The following is a 26,893-nucleotide window of genomic DNA, read 5'->3' as shown; positions in this document are numbered from 1 at the left end:
GAATATTTGATTTGGGGGGTTAGAACATGAGCATATCACTTTTTTGGGGGGCAGTATTGAATGCACTACAGAGGGGAATGTGAGGTCTTCTATCCACGAGGATCTCACAGCAGCAGTATTCAGGGGGATTACCCTCGTTTCTCAGGTGGATGGAGAAGCGTTGCAATCTGCTTCCAGTGACAACATCCTGAGAAGAGAGTGATCTTTTCTCGATCAGCATTGACTTTTGCGGAAGCTCACAAATGTGGGTGTGCCTAAATATCGTGGTGTTTTTAATGGTTTCCTGTAATGTAATTCGTCCTTTACAAGCTGCTCACGGTGTAAGGTCCCTTGTCTGTTCGTTGGTGCCTGCTGAAGATGCAAAAGTGATTCTTGCCTGGAGGAAAAAAGCCAAGTATTTGCTTTCACTGTGTGTACCCAGTTATATCTTTTTAGCTAAAATACAGTTAAGTGTCCACAACAGGATTGAGAATTGGCAAAAGGTTTAAGTCTAAGAATAAAAAAAAGTCTTTGGCCAAAGAAACATAATGGGTAACTTCATGTGAGGAACTCTTTTGAAGAATGACTTTCTTAATAATCACTCTTGGAAATAATCTTCCAAGTTCACACCTTGCACTACAGGGATTCCATCTAGGGATTCTCTTACAGATAGCGTTTATATATCAAGAAGGATTGTGTGCTTTAGGCAGTAATGCAGATAAACCTAGCAGGAGATGATTCTCTCTCTCTGTTGCAAAGAGGAACTCTGGAGGTAAGAAAAAACAGGAAAATATTTATGAAAAAAAAAATTTTATCAAATTCAGGGAACGAAGAATTAGTTGAAATTAATCCCAATGTTATTGTTCAGTGTAATTTTTGTGATTTATTTTGTTATTAAACACATTTGAGATTTATAAAAGAAGGAAAAAATATAATTGTAACAATATCTGATAATTTCCTCAGACATCCTAGTGGATGTATGTTTTTCCCCTAGGTGTATTGAAAATCAGAATCCTATATTCTTCATGAAAATCGAGGACAGAATTCTCTGAGTGTAAAGGACAGATCATGAGCAACTCGTCCCCCACCGCAGCTGTGCCGCTCTGCTACGAGCACCTGAATGGATCATGTGTGAAAACCCCCTACTCGCCCACGTCCCGCCTGATTCTCTACATGGTGTATGGTTTTGGGGCCACGCTGGCCGTGTTTGGGAACCTCCTGGTGATGACTGCCATCCTGCATTTCAAGCAGCTGCACTCACCAACCAATTTTCTCATCGCCTCTCTGGCCTGTGCAGACTTTCTGGTGGGAGTGACTGTGATGCCCTTCAGCATGGTCAGGTCCGTGGAGAGCTGCTGGTACTTCGGGCGAACTTTCTGCACTTTTCACACGTGCTTTGACGCGGCATTTTGTTACTCTTCTCTCTTCCACCTGTCCTTCATCTCCATCGACAGGTACATTGCTGTGACTGACCCCCTGGTCTATCCCACCAAGTTCACGGTGTCTGTGTCAGGGGTCTGCATCGGCGTCTCCTGGATCCTGCCCATCACTTACAGTGGGGCCGTGTTCTACACGGGTGCCAATGAGAATGGGCTAGAGGAATTGTCTAGGGCCCTCAACTGTGTAGGAGGCTGTCAGATGGTTGTAAATCAAAACTGGGTGTTGATAGATTTTCTGTCCTTCTTTATACCTACCCTTGTTATGCTAATTCTCTACAGTAATATTTTCCTTGTGGCCAGACAACAGGCCAAAAAGATAGAAAATACTGGTAGCAAAACAGAGTCATCATCAGACAGTTACAAATCCAGAGTGGCCAAGAGAGAGAGAAAAGCAGCTAAAACTCTGGGCATCACAGTCATAGCATTCATGATTTCGTGGTTACCATACAGTATTGACTCACTAATCGATGCCTTTATGGGCTTCATAACCCCGGCCTATATTTATGAGATTTGCTGTTGGTGTGCTTATTACAACTCAGCCATGAACCCCTTGATCTATGCTTTATTTTACCCTTGGTTTAGGAAAGCCATCAAAGTCATTGTGAGTGGTCGGGTTTTCAAGGATAGGTCTGGGAGCATGAATTTGTTCTCTGAATAAATGTAAGCCATTGGGTGGAGGAGGCTGAAGGTATCTTTACCCTTTCCAAATGAAATGAGTTTTAAAAAATCAAATAAGATTTTTCATGAAAGAAAACAAATTGCTTTTTCAATTTAACTGGATAAGCCCTTGTATTTCAGTCTTGTTAGGATGTGCACTTCCCTTTGCTTCTCCAAAAATATTTATTTGACTAATAAATGTTAACTCCCTTATTTGTTAACTACTGCAGAACTCACCATACCCCACTCTCTGCAGAGAGTCCACTCCCCCCCCCAAACACTTCTTTATTCCATTAACCATTCCTTTTTTACCCTGTAAACATTTCAGTTGTCTCTGATTTCCTTTGTCTTTCCTTCCAAAGTGGTACTTATTTCCAACTCCTCAGAAATTTCTCTGTGATTCACTTTCTCAAGGTGGTTGCCTTTTTTTTTTTCCTTTTCTGCTTTGCTCATATTCCCAGGAAACTTTGGGTTTCAGTTAAATCTATTATGCTTAAGGTTTGCACTGGTGTCTGTCTGAGAATTGACTTCAGCAACTTTTGCATCCTGTCTCTGGCCTACAGTGGTGCCAAATATACACAGATACCCAAGATGATGGGATGGAGGGGTAAGTAACTGCCCTCTGCTGGTAAGTGATTGTCAGCTTGTTTAAATCAGTTCTGCACATTTGTAGGATTACTATTATTTTTCACACCTGGCTCTCTTAAGATTCTTCGGTTCAGAAACACTATTCTTGTGATTAGAAAACAGATTAAAAAGATTTAAACATTACTAGAAAGTAAAATTGTTGCCAGGGAATTGCAAGAACTGAGTGGCTAAGAGACAGAGAAAAGCGGCTAAAACCCTGGACATCATAGCTTCGTATTTTTGGTCTCATGATTTTTCAATGTAATTGATTCATTCATTGATTTTTTTTTGAGTTTTATAGCATTTAATATGCTTATGAGATATTTTGCTTATTCAGTTACTATAACTGGCTCCAAATCTTTTGATTTATGCCTCATTTTACTTTGGTTTAAGAGAGTAATAAAACTTATTTAACTGGAAATATTAAAGGACATTTCATTAATCAACACTAAATTCTAAAACAAATTTCATATTGATGATTTGAAAAATTTAATAGTTATCTGGTGATATACTGAAAATTTCTGAATAATTGTTATGTGAAATACAGTGCTTGAAAATGATCCACTAAATTGGGGAGGAAAAACAGTACCTCAATTTCAGCAGCATCAGTCTTATACTGTTAGTTTTTGAGAAGTGAGTATCCTTTGAGCATTTGATAAAAACATATTATTTAGTACTGGTTGACACAGTGGTCATGATTTCTAGTTTCCTCACATCTTTACACTGTCCTGCTCTGTCAGTTGTTATTTTTCTCTTTCAAGTCCCTGTTTTTCTTCTACCTTTCCTACCAAGCTTAACTTTTTCTTTTTTCATTTTCAAATGTTTCTTCCAAATTGTCTGTTAACATCTTCCTGTAAACTCAGTTTCAGTTCAGTTCAGTTGCTCAGTCATGTCCGACTCTCTGCAACCCCAGGACTTAGTTTAGTTTGCTTTTATTTTTAGCAAATTGATTCTTGGGGTCCAGTCTTTCTGGAGCTCCTAAAGGTCTCTGAGTCATATCCATCAGCTATTACAGACCCAGGATGAGATTCATATTTTATATTTTAGGAGATATTTTGTAAAGGTAGGAATAACTATGAGCGATATGTTTACTGCAGTAGAAGTTTCTTTTATGTAACAGTTTTCTCATTTCATGAAGTTTGTTGCTTTTACTTTCCAGCTCATGATGGAGGGCAATTGTCTTTTATTTTTCCCCATATTAGTACTATTTGGAATTTATAGCTATTCATGATAAAAATAACACTATTATTTATGTTATTGAAAAATGGATAATTTAGAAATGTTAATGTGGTATAAAACTTTTTGAAAAACTTAATGATCTTACTTCATGTATTTTACAAAATCAAAACTGATTTATTCCAGATATTAAAAAACTAGAAGAAAATATAGTTTTTATAATTTATTGGTGGAATCATGACAGAATATCCATATAGATTCATGCACTAAATTTAAATTTTTCAACTTCAAAGTGAAAGAAAGGCATGTTAAAGAAAAACAAACAAACTTGGAAAAGCTATTGGGAGCAAACAGGATGAAGAATGAGTAGATTCAAAAATATAAAAAGAATTTACAAAACATTAAGATGGAGTTGAATATCCCACTAAACAGAAACAGGAAATTTTATAGAGGTATGGTTAATAAATACATTAAAATGTCAAATGTACACATAATTTTAAAATTAATTGAAATATTATAGTTTTGTATCTCATATTTGATATCAGATCATTAATATCAGATTAGAGTGTGAGAAGTTGAGTACTCTGCTGAAAGTTGAGCGCTTTCATAAACAACTAGGAAAAACATAGTTTAGCATTTTCTCTTAGAGGGGAATTAAGATATTTATGTAAAATTTCAAATCACACATATCACATGACTCTGTAGTTCTGTTTCTGGCAAGCAAGCATATGAAGAGAGTCAGGCAAGGGAAATGTAACAAGGACATTCATTGTATATCTCTCAATTATTAATTACAATAAACTAGGATTCATATGGTGTAAATTAAATAAATTATGCTCTACCTTTGAAATGAGATGTTATGGAACCATTAAAAAGCACAAGTGACCATTAAAAATAGCAACTGACAAGGAAAGAAAATCTCAATATACTTTTTTGACTAAAATCAAAAGAAAACAAAAGCAAAAAATCTGACCTAAATTATAAAGCAACATATAATAAGCCCCCATATTACACTTTGACAAAATGTAACTTTGTGTATAATAGTGTCTGTGTAAGGGGGGATTTACTTTGCAATTTATCTTTAAAATGTTAATGTTTGTGATAAAATAAATATATTAAAATTGATGTTAACAATGAACATCTCTATTTTTATCTAAGCATTGAAGTTAGTTTTATCTGTGTGATTGCTTGTTTTATTTTGGTGGACTAACATTTGAGCATATATCTTTGGTATATTTTTGCCTTATCTAACGAAACTAAATTGTAAGTACATTGGTATATTTTAGAAACTGCATCTTAAAGAGATTTAAGTATCTCAGGATTTATATCTTAATATTTTTAAAGTATTTTTAATGGTTTCTTTCAGTGTATCTTTAATGCTCCGACTCTTCTCTATATTAATTATGTGCTATACTCAAGAGCGATGGAAGCTACCAAGAGTTATGTTTCCACGTTCCACTTGTGCTTTATTTCTACTCTTTAGGTCATTTTTGAAAAGTGATAAACGTGCACAGTGGATGTGTTGAGTAGACGACATAACCTCCCAGCGTGGCTGGAAGGAGCCCTAGAGGTAGGAAAACGCATTCCTCAGCAGACAGACCTCAAAGAACACCCGCAGATACTGTGAGCCGGAGCTCTCTGAACATGGACGCCACTCTGGGGATAAAGGAGCAGACCCCTATGTTTATTGAGATGTTTTTCTTGTACCTGGTGCAACGTGAGGCTCTAAGTAGATTTAAGAGTATTGCAGAAAAATAAATCCTATCTAGCATCCCTGAGCAGGTGGAGTGAAGATTTGTATCTGTCACCACGGGTGACATGTCCTCGCCCCTCCTGCCCTCTGACCTCTGCAGAAATCCAAACAGCCCGGCAAAACGAGGGGGTGAGGACAGGTTTGCGCAGGGCTCCTGGAGCGCACGCCGCCCCCACACTGCGCCTGCGCCACCGCCGCTCTCAGCCGTGCGGATGCTCTCAGCCCTGCGGATGCGACCAGCCCACATCTCCCAGCCTCAACGCACACCTGTCTCTGCCTGGGAAACCCCTGTCTGTCTTTACCTTACATATCTTCTCGATCCTCTCGACGTATATTTAAAGTTACCTTCTTAAAAAATAAATAAAGTTACCTTCTTGGTAAAATTACCTGTGGATACAGTTCCCTTGCTTCATTGTGGTGACCCCCACTGCACTCTGCTTATTGGAGCCATCACCACATTGAGCTGTCATTACTTGTCCACATGTTAGCCTCTCACATAGAGAAGTAACATAAAGTATAATGGATAAGCTCTAATTTATTAACAAATCCTATAAGGTGATAGCAGTCCACCAGGAGGAAAGAAAGATTTGGCGCAAACTGAAACACTCATAGCTTGCTGGTGAGAGCATAAAATGGTCCAACTACCTTAGAAAATGTGTACTTCCTTATGGAGTTAAACATACACTTCCCAATATGACAGCCCCAAGATGAACAGTCTAAATATTTATCAACTCGTATATGGATAAAATAACTGGAAGGCAATTGAATTCAGACAATGGAATTCCATTTAGCAATAACGAGAAATGAGCTGCAAATGTTCTCAGACATGGGTGAAACTCACAGACGCTGAGCTGAATAAAATAAGCCAGACACAGAAGAAGACAAACCGTGTGACTCTTTGACACAAGGTTTTCAGGCCGCAGAAATTAATCCCTGGCCATAGAAGGGAGACCAGTGGTTCTCCAGGATAGGAGAAGGGAAATGTGGGTTGAGATTAAGTATAAAAGGGACTGAGGAGACATACAGGGTGTTGCTTCCTTTCTTGGTTGTGGTGGTGAATACAAGAGTGGATACATTTATCATGTCGTCAGTCTGTACACACTAAAAATGTAAACTTTTCAAATTTATTTTGTGCCTCAATATTAAAAAGCTGATTTTTCAACATAGGTAGAAGTCATTGAGGGCTTCCCAGGTGGTGAAGAATCTGCCTGTCAATGCAGGATAGGCAAGAGACATGGGTTTGATCCCTGGGTTGGGAAAATCCCCTGGAGTAGGAAATAGCAATCCACTCCAGTATTACTGCCTGTGAAATGTCGTGGACAGAGGAGCCTGGTAGACTCCAGTCCGTGGGATCGCAAAGAGCTGAACATGACTGAGCGCTGAGCACACCACACAGACACTCATCAGAAAACATTTTTTGAAACATCAGCTCATCTATTCTAGAACACTAAGGGGAAATGGAAATGTGTCAGTGGTAAAATCTGGAGTATAATATAGGAATGCTCCCATTCCGAAGTTCTTTCAGCAATTAATTTTTTAAAATATCTTCCACACCGTTCCCATTACAACAAGAAAAATGTCAGCAGGAACAATGTTTTATTTGTATTTGCACTTCCTTGGTTGTTTCATGAGGCAAAGACTTTGCCCTCTACTCCTCCACTTTTCCAAATCAGAGTTATTAAAGTTAAACCTGAAGCATTCAACTGTTTAATATATGATTCTATGTAATTTTTTTCTTTAACACAAACTGACACTGGAAGAGAGAAAGGACTTATTTGAAAGAGTTCTCGTGACATTCAACACATAAATTGTAAACAAATGATTCTAACAAAAATGAAAAGGCAATAACTAATGACAACAAATAATATGGCTTTCAATTTCTGCTCAAAGGTTTTAAAGGATAGGTAGTTATGTTTCATGCAAAGGTCAAATGACATCAGGAAATTATAGGACATAAACTTAGTTTAGCATAAACATAAAAATGTTATTTAATTCTTTCTAAACACCTTGCACTTGTGGGGATTCCGTCTTAAGAGCTTTGGGGATTGAAATTATGGCACTATGTTCCTGAGAGGAGAGAGTGTTTGGGGCATTATCATTGCTCTGTTAAATTAGGGTAATAGTGCTAATAAAACGTGGCATTCGGACATGCCTCATGTAATAGCTTCTTGAAGACAAACTCTCCTCTGAAATGAAGACCTAAGTAATGCAGGAAGTTTTTTTTTTAATTTAAGTAAACAGCATTTTATGTAACAATGAAAATTAACTGCTTGTACATTTAGAGGTGAATCATTTTACAAGATGAGGATATGAATCACCTTCTAAACATGTAAGTAAAGATTTGCACTTACAAGGAAGCAAAGACAGAATGCACTGGCAACTACTGACATTGTATTTATCTTTTCTTTAAGGACATTTCAAAATCAGGAATGCCATCCTGGGCCACAGAGGGTGACAGGTTTCCAGGTATCAAATTAGAGAATCATGAGCAGAGCGTCTCCTTCTGCTGTGGCTGAGCCGCTCTGCTATGAGCACCTGAACGGATCCTGTGTGAAAACCCCCTACTCGCCAGGTCCCCGCCTCATCCTCTACACGGTGTTCATCTTTGGAGCTGTGCTGGCTGTATTTGGAAACCTTCTGGTGATGATTGCAATTCTCCACTTCAAGCAGCTGCATTCTCCTACCAACTTCTTGATCGCCTCCCTGGCCTGTGCGGACTTCTTGGTGGGAGTGACTGTGATGCCCTTCAGCACAGTGAGGTCCGTGGAGAGCTGCTGGTACTTTGGGGAGCATTACTGTCAACTCCACTCGTGTTTTGAAGGCTCATTCTGTTACGCTTCCATCTACCACTTGTGCTTTATCTCCCTGGACAGGTACATTGCCGTCTCTGACCCCCTGGTCTATCCAGCCAGGGTCACTGTGTCTGTCTCTGGCATGTGTATCGCCTTCTCCTGGCTCTTTTCGATTATTTTTTCTTTTTCCCTTCTTGGCACAGGAGCAAATGCAGTTGGCCTGGAGGATCTAGTGAGTGCTCTCACCTGTGTGGGAGGCTGTCAAATTGCAGTGAATCAGAGTTGGGTATTGGTGAATTTCCTTTTATTTTTCATCCCCACCCTTGTGATGATAGCTGTTTATGTCAAGATTTTCCTCATTGCTAAACAGCAGGCTAGAAAAATTGAGAGTCTGAGCAATAAGACTGAGCAATGCTCAGACAGCTACCAAGACAGAGTGGCCAAGAGGGAGAGAAAGGCTGCAAGAACGCTGGGCGTCGCAGTGCTAGCGTTTCTGATCTCCTGGCTGCCTTACTTCCTGGACTCCATCATTGATGCCTTCCTAGGTTTCATCACTCCCACGTATATTTATGAAATACTGGTTTGGATTGCTTATTATAACTCAGCTATGAACCCCTTGATTTATGCTTTCTTTTATCCTTGGTTTCGAAAAGCCATCAAACTCATCGTTACAGGCAAAGTCTTGAGAGAGAATTCCTCAACAGTAAATTTATTTTCTGGGTAAGTCTACATTTTAGACGGAGGAATTGAATATAGATTCACAGTGAACACACCATTGGGTAGAAAACGTAAACCTGAAGATTTAAATTCAGTTTCATCTTTCTTTGGTCAATATAACATAAAAACCTGGTTGTTGTGGAAACAGCATGACCTTGGAGCCAGAAACGTGGCATTTTACCTTTGATCTCGGGCTGCTACTTGTCTCTGAACTTCACTGTACAGTCTAGTCATTAATCCCTTCCTTGCAGCATTCTTGAGAAAATGTAAAAGAATATATGGGGAAGGATAGAGTATATTTTTTATTCAAAATCTTCTTTTATCATTTTATAATAGCTTAATCCCTGGTTATAGCTTCTCTTTATTCCTTTGTAATCTTTTCTATTACAATGTAAATGCAGCTGTGGAATACTTAGAGAGGTCCTGGTTAAGGAGAGCAAGGTGGTAAGTCTGCCCTGTCTGGTGGTCAGATTTATGAGGTCAGAAATATGATCTCAGTGTCAGGTACGATCAATTCAGAGATAGATTTATTGACTGATATTATATATATATATATATATATATATATATATATATATATATATATATATATATACATAGGAGAAGGGCACTCCCAACATTCTTGCCTGGAGAATTTCATGGACAGAGAAGCCTGGTGGGCTACAATCCGTGGGGTCGCAAAGAGTTGGACACGACTGAGGTACTCACACCCACACATGTATCAGCTGAATTATTCACCATGGGAAAGATAATTGATGTCACAATTAGCATTCGTTTGTTGAGTGGGCTTCTTCCTGGTGATCCTCTGCTCATAAAATTTCACTTGAGTTTAGAAATTTTACTAGTTAACATATGTTTAGACTATGCATGAGTTTTTAAGATTGTCACTCATTATTGTACTTTAATTAAATTAACTTACAATTTTGTTCACTTTTGCATTGTTCGAGAAATTATTTATAAGGGTTTTCAATGATACACAAAAAAGCCCAGATTAAAAATGTATTCAAAAAAATAGAACACTGAAGTGAAAGGCATAAAAGGATGACAGACAGAGGTTGATAAATACATTTTACATGACTCACAAATTTGAAACTGAATATGTTAAGCAACTCACATTGGATAAAAGCCAGCCAGCTTTCGAGAAATGAAGCCTTGTTTTTGCTACAAAGATTGGAGGATGCTATACATCTGGGTTTTTAAAAATAAATTAAAAAATTATTTTACATAAATTGCTTGCTTCTATTCTAACTTTCCCTGGTGGCTCAGTGGTAAAGGATCTGCCTGCCAACGCAGGGGACGTGGGTTCAATCCATGGGTTGGAAAGTTCCCCTGAAGATGGAAATGGTAACCCACTCCAGTAGTCTTGCCTGGGAAATCCCATGGACAGAGGAGCCTGGTGAGTTACAGTACAATGGAGTAAAAAAAAGAGTCAGACTTGATTTAGCAATTAAAACAACAGCAAAACATTTTTACTTTTGTCGTAATTAGACATCAAGATCTAAAAATTAGAGCATCATATCTCCTGAGCAGGAGTGGATTCACATCAATATATTCTGATTTTTTTTCTACTTTCTTGTTTGATATACCTTAGTCATATATTAGCACATCATTTCTATTATTAGACATATGCTTTAAATCAATAAACCTTTCCTGAGAAACTGAATTATTTCTGATTACATTATACTATACTTGATTGAGATTCTCTCATCTTCAATTGGTGATTAAAGATGATTTAAAGGTACTTTAAACTGCTTAGTATTTAGTTTACCCACAGTTCTTCAGTTCCGACACTGAAAATCATCAATTTATTTTGACTTAGTGCTTTCAATGGAGTAACTTTCCCTAATTCTGTGCCACAGCTATAAGAGTTATACTTCCTGATTCTAAAAATGAAAAAGCTAAAATCAAAGTGTTTAAAAGTCTGTTGAATACCATAAAGCTTATGGATTCAAATAAGTGCTTCTAACATCTAGTTTAATACATTTGCACTTGTTTTTCCTTTTTCTTTTACATATGCTTTTACATATGCTAGACAAATCTTTAATTTTACCACTTTGTTTCCTAGAACTACATATTAGTCTATTTTTTAGAATATTTCTGAACTTTCTTTATGAGAGAGCACACTCTAGGCCTCATTTCTCTTTTCCATGAATTACTGTACTCATGTGGGACTGTCCACTTGCCTTTGCCTCAGCGAACATTTACTGAGTGCTTCTGGTATGCAAACCTAAGAATGCTTTGTTACAGACTCATCCTTTGCTTGGGACCGTCTTACCTACCCTATTCCATCTTTGCAACAACACTCTGTGAGAGGAAATATTATGACTGTATTAAATTATTATTACTTCTAGGTCACAAATGTGGGACCTGAGGCAAAGAGAGATGAGTCTCATGCCCAAAGTGGCATATTTGTTAAACAATAGGGGTCAGTGTTCATGTCCAAGGAGTCAGAAAGTGAAGTAAGTAGTAACTCCTCCTCCCCTGATGTGGCCTACCCACTGAAATAAAATTATTAAAAGCAAGAAATGGAATATTTTCTGCCATATCAGTTAACAGTGGAGGTTACGATCATCAGCAATTGCAGCCACCACGGAGAGCGAGCTGGTAACCTTGAGGGAACTCAAGAAGGAAAGAATATCTGCCATCCACAACCACATAAATTTCTTATGTATCATAGTGCTTATAGTAATATCAAAATTGCAGACTCTACACACACTTATTTTGTGGTTCTTGGGATCATCCCCTGGAAAGAGCATCCCTCTCTGTCAGATTTTGGTAGATCAATTCAAGGCCAGAAAAATTCCCAGACCAAGAATATCACATTAGCCAGATTTTCTTGACCATCCAATCATTGACCCTCGGTGACAAATGTGCAAAACACTAAAACTGAAGGTAACTTTGAGATGATCTTTTCTGAACCATTACCTTTTACTTTTTAACAGAGAAACTCAAATTTTAATATTTTCATAACAGCCATATGCATAATAGACATAAACTACACATACAAATGATATACAATTTGATGTTTTGACATTTGTAGACACCTGCAAATTCATCACCAAAATCAAGACTAAGCTTATTTATTACTCCAAAAGTATCTTCACATCTTTAGTAATGTCTTTCTTATTCATCCCTACAAACTTAGCCCCCTTCTGTCCCAGGTAGCCACTGCTGAATTTCATGTCACTCTACACTAGTTTGAACTTTCTAGCATTTTATATAAATGCAAGCATACATTATACACACTTATTTTTGTCTGAATTATTTCAGTGTGTTTAGTAATTTGGAGAATAAGCCTTGTCAAAGCATGAATCAGTATCTAGTTCCTTTTTCTTTGTGACTTTGAGACTGACTGAGTAGTGTTGCACTGTGTGGGTTGGCCACAATTTGTTTATTCTTCCTATTTGTTGATTGAGTTTGGGTTTGGACCATCAGTTTTTAAATGCAGGCTGAAGTTTAAGTGACCTGAGCAAGGCCAGATACCCAGAGTCTCATGAACTCACAGAGTGGGGCTAGCCGCCACCCAGGGAATGTCTGACTGGATCTGGTCCTGCTGGAACAGCCAGTGATCCACTTCCATCTGCTCCTTCCTTGGGTCTTGGCACAACCTCTTCTTGCTAAGAACTGCCCCACCTCTGCTTGCTTATTTGTGGCTTGTCTGCTTCTAATGATCCATGACCATCTATTTGTAGCTCTGTTTTATACTTACGCAAATTACATATTTGAAATATACAAGCATATATTGTATTAATTATAATCCAGTTTAATAATCTAATGCAGTATAATTATATTATTATATATATATAATTCAGTTTAATATTTGTTATAATATATTGATATATTGTATAGTACATAGAAATGCATACTATATATACATGCAATTAGAATTAATGTTCTTAATTCCAAACTAGCTTTAAAGAATTTTATAGGACTTCAATCATTATTTTAATTTTAACTAGAATGATGATTTCAAAAGTAAATTCTCTGATAACTTAAAAAACATGACTCCCTTGCTTTCTTGGACCTAGTGTACTGATGAGAATTTTGATCCCAGTATGATATTCACATCACTTTCATAAACCTGTTCCCTCTGGTCTCTGTTCTCAGGAACTTTTAAGAATTTCTCTTTAGACTTGTCCATATTTAGTGCCTGTATTTATTCTGTTTTCCTTCTTTAAACTTGATAGGCACTTGCATTTCAAGTTTAGACCCTTTCGCTCAGAATAAACTGTCTCAAGCATTGTTTTATGATTTTCTTGTTCTCATTCATTTAAAAAAAAATACATTTTGTTTCCTTGGCTGCATCCAGCCTTAGCTGAGGCAGGATCTTTATTCCATCACGTGGGATCTTTTATTGCAGTGCACAGAATCCAGAGCACACGGGGTTGGTCATTAGGGCGTGCTGGCTTAACTGCTGTGTAGCACGTGGGATCTCAGTTTCCTGACCAGGGATCAAATTCATGTCCCCTACGTTGCAAGGCAGACACTTACCCACGGGACCACCTGGAAAGTTCCCTTGTCCTCATTCTTCTTTTGCTTTTTCTGGGATTAAGAATCTCTGCCATGCTTTATTAGAAAGAACATTTTTTTCCACCTTAATGGTAAACTTTTATTGTGTATAGTGTGGATTGTATTTTCTCTAACCTGTTTTTTCCATTAGTTTGCTCCAGTGAATTTTTATCTTTCAGAAATATTTCAGGGGCATTTCAATGGAATTTTAGGAGGAAGTAAACACCGTGATCAGTGAACAGGGCTTATCTACAGAGGGCATGTGCAAGTTAAACCATTCCTTTGTGAAAACAATGAAATGTTTAAATTCAGACCTGGCTAGCCTGGGCGCAGGGAAGACAGGGGTATTCAAGTTATTATATTCAGGTTATACAAACAGGAATATTTAGGTTTTGTTTAAACATGGAGTCATCAAAACTGAGTTATTATCACACACAATGACTAGGCAGCTCTGAGATCTAATGAGAGCTGAGGAAGAAAGATATATAGAGGACATTGGGAGTCTGTGGTTGGAGAAAATACAATAATATATCATTTCTTGTTTCATTCAATTTATTCCACAAGAGGATAACATATATTTCTGAGAAATACCCATTAAACACAAATAGATTATATAAAGAATCAAGTTCATAATTTGATTCATAAAGAACCAAGTGTGATTCAGTTTCACACTCACTTGTAAAAATGCATTAAATTATAATTAATGTGTGTGTACTTATTGTGTGTTATCAATGCCAATTGCTGTTGATTCATAGTTCAACACTTCTACCCTGCTTTGTATTTGGTTACATCCAGCCTCTAATCCAAAGAGACAAGAGTACAAAGCATTTCACTCTCACCCCTCCCATTAACAAGCTTCTGAGTCTGGGTGCTGGAAAAATCGCAACTTTAATGCACCTTTCTCCTGTTTTGTTTTAAGGAGGAAAGTCTCACATTATCAGTCACCGGGGAGAGAGTTTATTGAATGGATTTTTATTTTAAGAATGCCTGAGAGTTTCAAAATCTGCAAATAGGGACCTAAAATTTTGGATAATGCAAGATAACCAAAACTGGCCTCCAAATTCTGTCCTTGGTATTAGAAGGATAGAATGAGAAATCTGATTACTGCCTCTGAGAAATATGATTGCTGTCTAATCTGATCTTCATTTGAGGCAGATCACTTTCTCAAGATGTATGCGCGTAAAAGGAAGAGTCAGGTACTGAAGGAATTTTGGAGGGTTTAGGAAGAGTCTCCAATTTTTGCCTCAACAAGGCTAGTTGTCCTTAACTGACGAACAACAAACATGAGAGTAACAAGTAACCTAGGTTCCTCTAGTGAGTTTTCAAGGTAGCAAAAAAGAAAGCGTAGAAGAATGCAGGATGACTCTTCTCTTTTCACAGCAGACATTAGATATTGTATTTTTCAAATTAGCCAGGAGCAAAGTCACAGACAGGTGTTTTCATCATATAATAAAGATATTTATTGCACTAAGTAATAAAGGCATGGCCTTGAGGAGGGCCTGGCAGCCCACTCCAGTATTCTTGCCTGGAGAATCCCATGGACAGAGGCGCCTGGGGGGCTACAGTCCACCGGCTCAGAAAGAGTTGGACACGACTGAAGTGACTTAACAAAGTAATAAATGATAAAGTGGTTTATTTGTGTCATCTGTCTTGATGCTTTGTACACACCCTTACTATATGTACTTGTTTCTTCCCATTTCTATGAATCCTGAATCTCATTTTTCATTCTCAAATCTGTAATCATTTTCTCATTTAGGTTTAACTTTCATTTATCTTTCAATGGTTCTTCTTTCTCAGTCTTTTGCAACATTATTTCATTTTCTAGGGCTGTCATAGCAAAGTATCACAGGTGGGGTGGCTCAATCAACAGAAATTATTTCTCCCCCTTAGAAATGTAGAGGTTAGAATTCCAAGATCAAAGTGTCAGCAAGAGTTCGTTTGCTCAGAGGACCTCTCCTTGGATTGCAGATGGCTGACTTCGCTCTGGGTCGTCTCATGGTCCTTGCTACATGAGAGTCTGTGTCCTAATCTACTTTTCTAAGAATACCAGTCATGTAGGATTAAAAACTCATTTTAGCTTAATTGACTTTTTAAAGATCTTGTCTCCAAAAATTGCAAAATACTGAGAGTTAGGACTTCAACATATGAACTGGGGGTGAGGGGTCCTGATTCAGCCCATATCAGACTGTCCAGGCTTGAAGACATTATCTCAGGGTCTGTTTATTTACTGCTCTCCTGTGACTCTACCTCCTCTGTATCTTCCTGGAGCTTTAGGAGCAGGAGGTAAGCCTCTCCTGCTTAACGGCTGGGAAGAATCTTAGAATGTTCACTTGTGGTATTGTGGAAACAGTGATTCTACTCAGGTATTAGTTACAGATATTATGAAGAAGTAGAAAATTGTGGAAAAAATTTACCAAAAAAAACCCCTGGTATAATGATTATTAGCTAATATAAAATCTGCATGTGAAAAAATTATCTATTGTCACTAGCAGGGACCATTTCTGCATCAATTTCTCTCACTTGAAACTAATGTGTAATTCACATTCTCATTTTTTTCTCAGCAGTTTCCTCACCTAAGTGTAGTCTGTATTTACTTCTCCAGGATGTTTTAGGATTAAAAATTCTTTGCTTTTGCTGCAAAAAAACCCAATATTAGAAAAAGCATAAACAATGTATAAATCTCTGACCCATGTCTCCTGTATCTCCTATATTGCAGGCAGATTCTTTATCTGCTGAGCCATTTTGGAAGTCCAGTGTATTTTGTATAATGAAACCATTGTAGTACAAGTAGTGGTATGTAGGTCCTTTTCTTTTGGATTTTTCTGTCTTGTCATTCATTTGAAGTAATTTTTTCTCATTGGTTTTCATTGAGTCTTTTCATTGTTTTCAAACAAATACTGAACCTTAATTATACACAAGTAAGTACCTGTGTAAGGATAGCTAAGGATTAAAAAAATGTATTTTATCTAGTATTTTCCTCAAGGAAAATAATTTTGTGGGTAGTATGGACAATTCATTTTGAAACATATTTTTTTGAGACTCAGAAAAGTATCACAGATCTAACTCCCATGAGCAGAGGATGAGTTGCCATCACAAGACTGGCACATGGTATTTGGTCATTCCTGTAACATTGTCTTCTCACCCACATATGGTCCCACGGCCTGTGGGTTTAAAAGTTGTTAAAGCAACCTTATTTTTCAGTAGAAAGGACTTTTGAGGAATCCCCAAGCATGTGTGGACTTGTGTGGGCAAATAGAAGGGTACATTAGTTTAGGACTGTAGGATTAATTTCCATAAATGGAAGACTGGGCTTGGAAAAAGAGGAAGACAACAAGTAGACCAATAGCATCATAAAAATAAGTACATTTTCATGTTATCACTTAGTATCCTCAATACATCAGATTAACTGCAGCAGATTTTAAAAAAGGACATGCTTCCTATTTTTAGAGCACAGAGAACACAGGCAAAATTAAGTGAGTCAGATAATAGTTCCATTCAATAAATGTCACACAGAATTACACTGTTACTAAATTAAATTGTAAATAGTCAGGCCAAAGGAAAAATAAAGATTTTTAAAATATTTCCTATGGGTAGGAAAAATATTCTATTGTTATGAATGATACCAAAATCTCTAGTACAATTCTGAATATGAAATTTCTTTTGAGCATGTAGTGAGTATGTGGAACTCAACAAAAGAAAAAGAAAACAAGAGAGCAGATTCTTTCATTCACTTCAGGAGAGCAGTAGCAGTGTTAGTCGCTCAGTTGTGTCTGACTCGTTGCAACCCCATAAACTGTAGCCTGCCAGGCTCCTCTGTCCATGGGATTCTCAAGGCAAGAACACTGGAGTGGATTGCCATTCCCTTCTCCAGAGCATCTTCCTGACCTGGTGATCGAACCCAGGTCTTCTGCATTGTAGGCAGATTCTTTTCCATCGGAGTTACAGGGAAGATCACTTCAGGATAGTCTTTCCTAAATATGACTACCCCAGGTTGGCTGATCATGGCTTTCTAATTACACAAGCATGTAATGCTTTTGTTGGTACCATATTACAACCTCCTTAGCCTTAGATGACTGAATTAGAGTTGGCAAAATGATTCCAGGAAAACTCATTAGTAGGTAGGAATTAATCTATAATATTATTACTCAAGAGAAAAATAACAAAGACGCCAGATCATGTTAATACTAAGTATGAGGATGAAGCTCTTTGATCTTGCTTGAGTTCTATTCAAAGTTTTGATTGCTCATTGTTTCCATCTTTAATATGATAAAAATCTATCTATCACTGAAATTCAGCACACACTGAGAGATGAAATTTTAGAAGCAATCTCTTTGGAGTTCAGTAAAAGACAAAATGGTCCAATAGTATCACATTTTATAAACATTGTTTTATTGCTATTGTGGTTCAGCTGCTAAGTCATGTCCAACTCTTTGTGACCCCCATGGAGAGCAGTGCACCAGGCTTCCCTGTCCCTCACTGTCTCCCTGAGTTTGCTCAAACTCATGTCCACTGAGTTGGTGGTGTTATCTAACCATCTCCCTCTATCGCCCCCTTCTCCTCCTGCCCTCAATCTTTCCCAGCATCAGGGTCTTTCTGATGAGTCAGCTCTTTGCATCAGGAGGCCAAAGTACTGGAGCTTTAGCATTAGTCCTTTCAATGAATATTCAGGGTTGATTTCCTTTAGGATTGACTGGTTTGATCTCCTTGCTGTCTATGGGATTCTCAAGAGTCTTCTCCAGCACCACAATTTGAAAACATAAATTCTTCAGGCTCAGCCTTCTTTATGGTCCAACTCTCACATCCGTACATGACTACTGGAAAAACCATAGCTTTGACTATATGGACCTTTGTTGGCAAAGTGATGTCTCTGCTTTTATTATGCTAATTTGTAATAGCTTTTCTTCCCAGGAATAAGCATCTTTTAATTTCATGGCTGCAGACACCATCCATAGTGATTTTGAAGCCCAAGAAAATCAAGTCTGTCACCATTTCCATTTTTACCCTCTATTTGCCATGAAGTGATGAGACCAGAGGCCATGAACTTAGTTTTTGAATGTTGAGTTTTAAGCCAGCTTTTTCACTCTCCTCTTTCACTTTTTACCTCCTCTTCACTTTCTTCCCCCTAGGGTGGTGTCATATGCATATCTGAGATTATTGATATTTCTCCTGGCAATCTTGATTCCAGCTTGTGCTTCATCCAGCCCAGCATTTTGCATGATGTACTCTGCATAGAGGTTAAGTAAGCAGGGTGACAATATACAGCCTTAATGTACTGCTTTTCCAGTTTAGAACCAGTCCATTGTTTCAAGTCTAGTTTTAATTGTTGCTTCTTGAAGGGCTTCCCATACAGGGCTTCTCTGGAGGCAGGTAAGGTAGTCTGGTATTTCCATCTCTTGAACAATTACCCACATTTTGTTGTGACCCACACAGTCAAATGCTTTAGCATAGTCAATGAAGCATTCTTTTGCTCTTTCTGCAATCCAACGGATGATGGCAATTTGATCTCTGGTTCCTCTGCCTTTTCTTAATCCCGCTTGTACCTCTGGAAGTTCTCAATTCCCCGTTGAAGCCTAGCTTGGAGAGCTTTGAGCATTCCCTTACTAGCATGTGAAATAAGCACAGTTGTGCAGTAGTTTGAACCTTCTTTGGCATTGTCCTTCTTTGGGACTGGAATGAAAACTGACCTTCTCCAGTCCTGTGGCCACTGTTGAGTTTCCCAAATTTCCTGGCCTATTGAGTGCAGCACTTTCACAGCATCATCTTTTAAGATATGCAATAGCTCAGCTGTAATTCTATCCCCTTTGTTCATAGTAATGCTTCCTAAGGCCCACCTGACTTCACACTCCAAGATGTCTGACTCTAGGGGAATGACCACAACATCATGGTTATCTGAGTCTCTAAGATCTTTTTTGTACAATTCTTCTGTGTTATTCTTGCCAGCTCTTCTTAATCTCTTCTGCTTCTATTAGGTCCTTATCATTTCTGTCCTTTATTGTGTCCATCTTTGCATGAACTACTGCTTTGATAACTCTCATTTCCTTGAAAAGATCTATACAATAAATAAATATAAATGTCATATGCATGAATGACTGGAATGCATTTGAATTTACAGATATCTTGCATGACTTACAACTCATAAATTTTCTCCTACTAAAGTGTCTCTGGCTTTTTATTCATCCTAAAGAGAATTTTCTTAAATATCTCTCTTCAGTATATCCTGTGCAATAGGTCCTTTTTGTGTAGACCTCTTCAGATACATAAAATCTTGTATTTTTAGTTAGCTAAGAATTTTTCCTTTTAGCAATGAATAAATTTTGAAATACATCAATTGGAATTTTGTATTTCATTGGATGATCTTAGAATTTTAGTCTGCTAATATGGTGAATTATGGTAATAGATTTTTAATTGTTAAAGCAAATTTCCATTCTTGGCATAGACTCAAATTAAGATGTATCATCTCTTTATATGCTGTTAATTTTATTTTGTTTAGGATTTCTGCTTCGTTATGAGTGAGAGTGTTCATTCTTTTTTCCTTGGGTTTTGTATCCATGCTACTCTACATCAAACAATAAATTTTAATTGGAGTTTATTAAGTGTAAGTTTCTTCTTCTTCACAGCTTGCACCATAGGGACTCCGCTGTGGATGGTTTTTTATGTGGGATTTGGCTGTGCTTCCTTGGGGGGTTTGGCATTAACTTTTTAAATAGCTTGGAGGTGGGTAGTAAAAGGTAACCTGTACCTTTTGCATCTCCTGCATTGGCAGGCAGGAGTTTTACCACTGGCATCATATGGGCTTCCCTAAAATGTAATGAGTGACTAAGAAATCAATATGCACCATGCTAACTTTGACAAAGAGGAACATCCCCCCAAACATCAGCCAGGTAATAAAAGATTGTTGATAGATTATAAGACGAGACATCTTTGGTGGGAAAAGAAAATTTGCAACTGATTTATTTGAAGTTAAATTAGTATTCAATTTAGAAAATTGTTTCATAGTACATTTTAGTATAAAAATAATACTTTATATTCAAAAATTAAAATCAAATTCAGTATACAGTTATTTAATATGTTCAGAGATTAAAACTAACATAAATACATGACAGGTCATGCTATAATAATGTTTGGTAATTAAAACAAAAATAATCAGTTCAGAGCTATCTTTTCTCTCCCACCAGGAAATAGAAAACTGCTCTATTTTATTTGATTGAAAAGGGGCAGAACTTCTGCAGATGTCACGAGTTACGGACAGCAGCATCATGAGCAGCAGCTCACCCAGCATTGCAGCCGTGCCGCTCTGCTACGAGCACCTGAACGGATCCTGTGTGAAAACCCCCTACTCGCCAGGTCCCCGCCTCATCCTCTACACGGTGTTTGGCTTTGGAGCTGTGCTGGCTGTAATTGGAAACCTCTTGGTAATGATTTCCATTCTCCACTTCAAGCAGCTGCATTCTCCTACCAACTTCTTGATCGCCTCCCTGGCCTGTGCGGACTTCTTGGTGGGAGTGACTGTGATGCCCTTCAGCACAGTGAGGTCCGTGGAGAGCTGCTGGTACTTTGGGGAAAGCTACTGTCAATTTCATTCCTGTTTTGACGTGTCATTCTGTTACGCTTCCATCTACCACTTGTGCTTTATCTCCCTGGACAGGTACATTGCCGTCTCTGACCCCCTGGTCTATCCAGCCAGGGTCACTGTGTCTGTCTCTGGCATGTGTATTGCCTTCTCCTGGCTCTTTCCCATTATTTACACTTTTTCCCTTCTTGGCACAGGAGCAAATGCAGTTGGCCTGGAGGATCTAGTAAGTGCTCTCACCTGTGTGGGAGGCTGTCAAATTGCAGTGAATCAGAGTTGGGTATTGGTGAATTTCCTTTTATTTTTCATCCCCACCCTTGTCATGATAGCTGTTTATGTCAAGATTTTCCTCATTGCTAAACAGCAGGCTAGAAAAATTGAGAGTCTGAGCAATAAGACTGAGCAATGCTCAGACAGCTACCAAGACAGAGTGGCCAAGAGGGAGAGAAAGGCTGCAAGAACGCTGGGCGTCGCAGTGCTAGCATTTCTGATCTCCTGGCTGCCTTACTTCCTGGACTCCATCATTGATTCTTTCCTAGGTTTCATCACTCCCACGTATGTTTTTGAAATATTGATTTGGATTGCTTATTATAACTCAGCTATGAACCCCTTGATTTATGCTTTCTTTTATCCTTGGTTTCGAAAAGCCATCAAACTCATTGTCACTGGCAAAGTCTTGAGAGAGAATTCCTCGACAATAAATTTATTTTCTGGGTAAGTCTACATTTTAGATGGAGAATTGATAATAGATTCACAGTGAACAAAGCTGGGAAAAAAATTTAGTCATATGTGATTAAAATCTTCTAATGTAAAATAAATTATGCTTCAAATTTGACCCAAACACTTAAATTCAGTTTCATCATTTTTGGTAAATATAACATAAAATCCTGTGTGTAAAGGAAACAGCATGATCTTGGGCTGCTTCCACTCTCTGAGCTTCACTTTATGACTCTAGTTAATAACCTCTCCTTTGTAGCATTCTTAAGAAAAGGTAAAAGAATGTACAAAGAAAGTAAAGTCACTCAGTTGTTTCTGACTTTTTGCCACCCCAAGGACTATACTGTCCATGGAATTCTCCAGGTCAAACTACTTGAGTGGGTAGCCTTTCCCTTCTCCAGAGGATCTTCCCAACCCAGGGATTGAACCCAGGTCCCCCGCATTGCAGGCAGATTCTTTACCACCTGAGCCACAAGGGAAGCCCAAGAATACTAGAGTGGGTAGCCTATCCCTTTTTCCCGACCCAGGAATCGAACCAGGGTCTCCTGCATTGAAGATTCTTTACTAACTGAGCTATCAGAGAAGCCGAAAAAAAAGTATAGAAAAAAAACCTATGTTTTTATTATTCTAAATCCTCCCTTTCATTGCTTTATAATAGTTCAGTCCTTGGTTACTACTTCTCTTTGTATTTTTGTGGTTGAGATACTTTTCCTTTAAAATGTACATGCAGCTGGGGAGTACTCAGAGACATCCTGGCTCAGGGAGGGCAAAGTAGTGACTCCGCACTGTCAGAGGTTCAGATTTGTGGTCCAGAAGCACGATCTCAGAGTCAGTAAAATCAACCCAGAAATAAAGAGTGACTATAACATCCATTTAATTATTTACTATGGGAAAGGTGATTGGTGTCATTAACAGTATTTGATTATTCAGTAAGCTTCTTTATACTGATTAAGTCTACTCCTACAATTTCATTTTGGTTCAGAAATGTTACCAGTTAACATATGTTTAGAACATGGGTTTTAAGACTGTCACTCATGACTGTACTTTATCTTAAATTAATTTAATATTTGTTCACTTTTACATTGTACCAAAAATATTATTTTTTAAATATTCATTTTATTAAAGTATAGTAATCAAATGTACCAAAATTATTTATAAGGGCTTTCAATGATTCACATGAAATGTCCAAATTAAAAAACACCCAAAAGAATAGAAAAGTGAAATGAAGGAGATAAATGATGATAGAGAGGCTGGTAAACACGTTTTGTGTGACCCACAGATTTGAAACTGAATTAATTTAAGCAATTCACATTGGATAAGTTAAGCTATTCACTTTGTATGACATTCACCAGCTTTTCAGACATGAAGACTTGTTCTTGGTCCTAAGATTGGAGGGTGCTGTGTGTCCCATGCACTGAGTTAATTGCTTGATTCTCTTCTAACTTTTGGTTTGTTGTAATCAGTCACCAAAATTTAAAAATCAGAGAATCATGTCTTTGGGGCAAGAGTGAATACATATCAAAATATTTTTGTGTAGGGAGGTGGGAGGGGGGATCGGGATGGGGAATACATGTAAATCCATGGCTGATTCATGTCAATATATGACAAAACCCACTACAATATTGTAAAGTAATTAGCCTCCAACTAATAAAAATAAATGAAAAAAAATTCTTGTTAGTTTTCTTTAATTTCTTGCTTGATATAAATCAGAAATATATTAGCACATCATTTCTATTATTAAACAAATGCTTTAAACTGGTAATCCTTTCCTGAGACAGTGAAATTTTTCTGAATATATTATGCTTGAGTGTAACTCCCTCATCTTCATTTTATGATTAAAGATGATACAGATAATTTAAAGGCACCCTAGACTGCTTAGTATTAGTTTATACACAACTCTTCTGACACTGAAAATCATCAATTTATTTTGATTTAATGCTTTCAATGTAGTAACTTTCTCTAATCCTGTGCCACAGGCTATAGAGAAATCATACCAATCATTTTGAAAATAGAAAAAGCTACAAAGTGCTTACAAAATCTGCTGAATATCTTAAAGCTTCTGGATTCAAATAAGCGCTTCTAATATCTAGTTTAATAATTTTACACTTGTCTTTCCGTTTTTTAAGTCACTTTTCACATGTTTTTAACTAATGATTTAATTTTACTCCTTTCTTTCCCAGATCAACATATCATTTCATTTTGGTAAATATTTCATAACTTTCTTTCTAAAAACACAAGCTTCTGCTCATTTATGTGCACGAGTATATAAAAGAAATAATTCTTTATGCATCATAATGGTTATTGTGATATCCAAATTACAGACACTTCACACTTATTTTGTGGTTATTGGGATGTACCTCTGGAAAGAGCATCCCTCTCTGTCAGACATTTGGAGATGAAATCAGAGACAGAAAACTTCGCACACCAAGAAAATCAAGATGGTCACAGTTTCTTGGCCATTCAGTTGTTAGTCTACTGTGATAAATGTACAAAATAATAAAACTGAAGGTGACTTTGAGATGACCTATTCTGAACCATCCCTTTAAAATAATTACTTAAGTAATTTAAAGTTTTTCTTGGCTGCACCGCATGGCTTACAGAAATCTCAGTTAGCCCATTGTTGGGGTCCTTTAATGGACCTGGACCTGGCGGTCTGGAGTTGACGATAAGAAAGTGAAAGAGAGAGCTAGAGGGAGGGAGAGATAGAGACAGAGAGAGAGAGAGAGAGAAAGAAAGAAAGACAGACACAGGGACCTAAGCTCTGATGGAGCAAAAGTGCTTTAATGATTTTTCTGTGAATATATATAGGCTGTGGTACAAGAAGTTTCTTACGACAATGATAAAGATCAGAAAACCAAATGTACAGTAACCCTTACCGAGGGAGAAAAGGATAATAATGGTCACAAGGTCAGGGGACAATCCACATCTCAAGAAAGGGGGCGAGACTCAGCAATTTGTCGTAAAGAGAATGTTTCACTAAAGGAGACCCAAGCGTGGCTCACACAATGACCTCAGTCCTGAGAGCTGCGGGCAGGTCTACTCGCTTCTGGCAGAAGCTGATGAGGAACAGAGATTTATGAGAAACAGCACGTAGGAATCCTCCCGTCAAACATTCCCTGACAGCCCATCAGGTTTTGAACCCAGGCCATGGAAGTGAAAGCATTGAGTCCTAACCACTGGACCACCAGGCAACTCCCCATATTTAACATTTTTTAATAGAGAAGCTCATAATTTCATATTTTTCATAATGAACTCTAAATTGAACATATGTACCCTATACAACTTGATAAGCTTTGACATTTGTAGACACCTATAAAATCACCACCAAGATCAAGACTGAACATACATATCTCCTCAAAGTTCCTTCATGTCGTTTGCAATGTCCTTCCTGCTCCCCCCTACACACTCGACCCTCCTGCACCCCCAGGCAGCCGCTGATCCGCTTTACGTCACGCTATCCTAGTTGGTACTTCTAGCATTTTATTTAAATACAGCTATACCTATATACTCATTTTTGTCTGAATTATTTCACTCTGCATAGTAATTTGGAGAATAATCCATGTCAAAGCAAGAATCAGTATTTTAGTCTTTTTTCTTTGTGATAGTGGGGTAGCATTTCACTGTGTGAATTGAGAACAGTTTATTTATTCATGGCACCTGCTGACTGAAGTTTGGTTTGAACCATCCCTTTCTAGATGCAGGTCACAACTTAAGTGACTTGAGCAAGATAGCCAGAGTCTCGTGAACTCACAGAAGGGGGCTTGGCCCCCCTCCAGCAGGTGTCTGGCTGGATTGGACCTTGCTGGGAAGCCAACAAATCTACCTTCATCCCCTCCTGGCCCTAGTCTTGGCACAAGATCTCCTTTCTAAGAATTGCCTCATCTCTACTCCCCTAGATGTGGCTTGCCTGGTTCTGATGATCCATGACCATCTAGATCTTGCTCTATTTTATACTAATGTAAGTTTTATTTACAAATTTGTTGTATAATCATGTGTAATATGACTTATAATTTAATATAATAAAACATTTGTTATGCTGTGAAAAGTGAAAATGTTAGTCGCTCAGTTGTGTCTGACTCTTTGCGGCCCCAAGGACTGTAACCCACCAGGCTCCTCTGCCCATGCAATTCTCCAGGCAAGAATACAGGGGTGGGTAGCCGTTTCCATCTCCAGGGGATATTCTTGACCCAAGGATTGAACCTGGGTCTCCTGCATTGAAGGTAGATTCTTTACCATCTGAGCCACTATATTGTATATTATAGTATATAGAATTGTATACTATATATAATTATTCATTGTTTATTACTTCTGATTTGAGGCAAAAGGAGAAGAGGGTGACAGAAGATGAGATGGTTGAATGGTATCACCAATTCACTGGACATGAACTTGAGCAAACTCTGGGAAATAATGAGGGACAAAGAAGTCTGGCGTGCTGCAGTTCCTGGGGTCATGAAGAGTCGGACATGACTTGGGAATAAACAAATAAACAAATATAAATATCATATGCATGAATGACTGTGGAATGCATTTGAATTTACAGATATCTTGCATGACTTACAGCTCATACATTTTCTCCTACTGAAGTGTCTCTGACTTTTTATTCATCTTAAAGAGAATTTTCTTAAATATCTCTCTTCAGTATATCTTGTGCAATAGGTTCTCTTTTGTGTAGACCTCTTCAAATACATAAGATCTTGTATTTTTAGTTAGCTAAGAATTTTTCCTTTTAGCAATGAATAGATTTCGAAATACATCAAATGGAATTTTGTATTTCATTGGATGATCTTAGAATTTTAATCTGTTAAAACGGTGAATTATGGTAATAGATTTTCAATTGTTAAAGCAAACTTTCACTCTTGGCATAGACTCTAATCAAGATGTATCATCTCTTTATACGCTATTAATTTTATTTTGTTTAGGATTTCTGCTTCATTACGAGTGAGAGTATTCATTCTTT

The 26,893-nt window shown here is 37.7% G+C and overlaps 3 protein-coding genes across 3 annotated transcripts; all 3 read left to right on the top strand.

The window, feature by feature from the left end:
* Window positions 1-1,041: 1,041 nt before the first annotated feature.
* LOC136163354 (trace amine-associated receptor 6-like) lies at window positions 1,042-2,076 on the top strand. The gene has a single exon (XM_065927787.1). It carries the CDS (start codon window positions 1,048-1,050, stop codon window positions 2,074-2,076), a length of 1,029 nt encoding a protein of 342 aa, XP_065783859.1. The 5' UTR covers window positions 1,042-1,047.
* A 6,039-nt stretch (window positions 2,077-8,115) lies between these two features.
* On the top strand, window positions 8,116-9,147 carry LOC136164178 (trace amine-associated receptor 7a-like). Its single transcript, XM_065928963.1, has one exon. The coding sequence runs from the start codon at window positions 8,116-8,118 to the stop codon at window positions 9,145-9,147; it is 1,032 nt and encodes a 343-aa protein (XP_065785035.1).
* An 11,758-nt stretch (window positions 9,148-20,905) lies between these two features.
* On the top strand, window positions 20,906-24,945 carry LOC136164177 (trace amine-associated receptor 7a-like). The gene is made up of 4 exons (XM_065928962.1): window positions 20,906-21,933; window positions 22,667-22,768; window positions 24,117-24,138; window positions 24,745-24,945. Exons 1-4 carry the CDS (start codon window positions 20,906-20,908, stop codon window positions 24,943-24,945), a joined length of 1,353 nt encoding a protein of 450 aa, XP_065785034.1.
* Window positions 24,946-26,893: the final 1,948 nt, after the last annotated feature.

Source organism: Muntiacus reevesi, chromosome 3, assembly GCF_963930625.1.
Source record: "Muntiacus reevesi chromosome 3, mMunRee1.1, whole genome shotgun sequence".
Taxonomy (NCBI): Eukaryota; Metazoa; Chordata; class Mammalia; order Artiodactyla; family Cervidae; genus Muntiacus; species Muntiacus reevesi.
Note: the sequence above shows the minus strand (reverse complement) of the source record. Positions and strands in the feature narration are given on the sequence as shown.

Coding starts and splice junctions, on each gene's coding strand:
- LOC136163354 (XM_065927787.1), top strand. CDS start 1,048: ATGAGCAACTCGTCCCCCACCGCAGCTGTGCCGCTCTGCTACGAGCAC.
- LOC136164178 (XM_065928963.1), top strand. CDS start 8,116: ATGAGCAGAGCGTCTCCTTCTGCTGTGGCTGAGCCGCTCTGCTATGAG.
- LOC136164177 (XM_065928962.1), top strand. CDS start 20,906: ATGAGCAGCAGCTCACCCAGCATTGCAGCCGTGCCGCTCTGCTACGAG. Junction 21,934..22,666: donor ACAATAAATTTATTTTCTGG/GTAAGTCTACAT, acceptor ATGTACATGCAG/CTGGGGAGTACTCAGAGACA. Junction 24,139..24,744: donor CAACATATCATTTCATTTTG/GTAAATATTTCA, acceptor GAATATATATAG/GCTGTGGTACAAGAAGTTTC.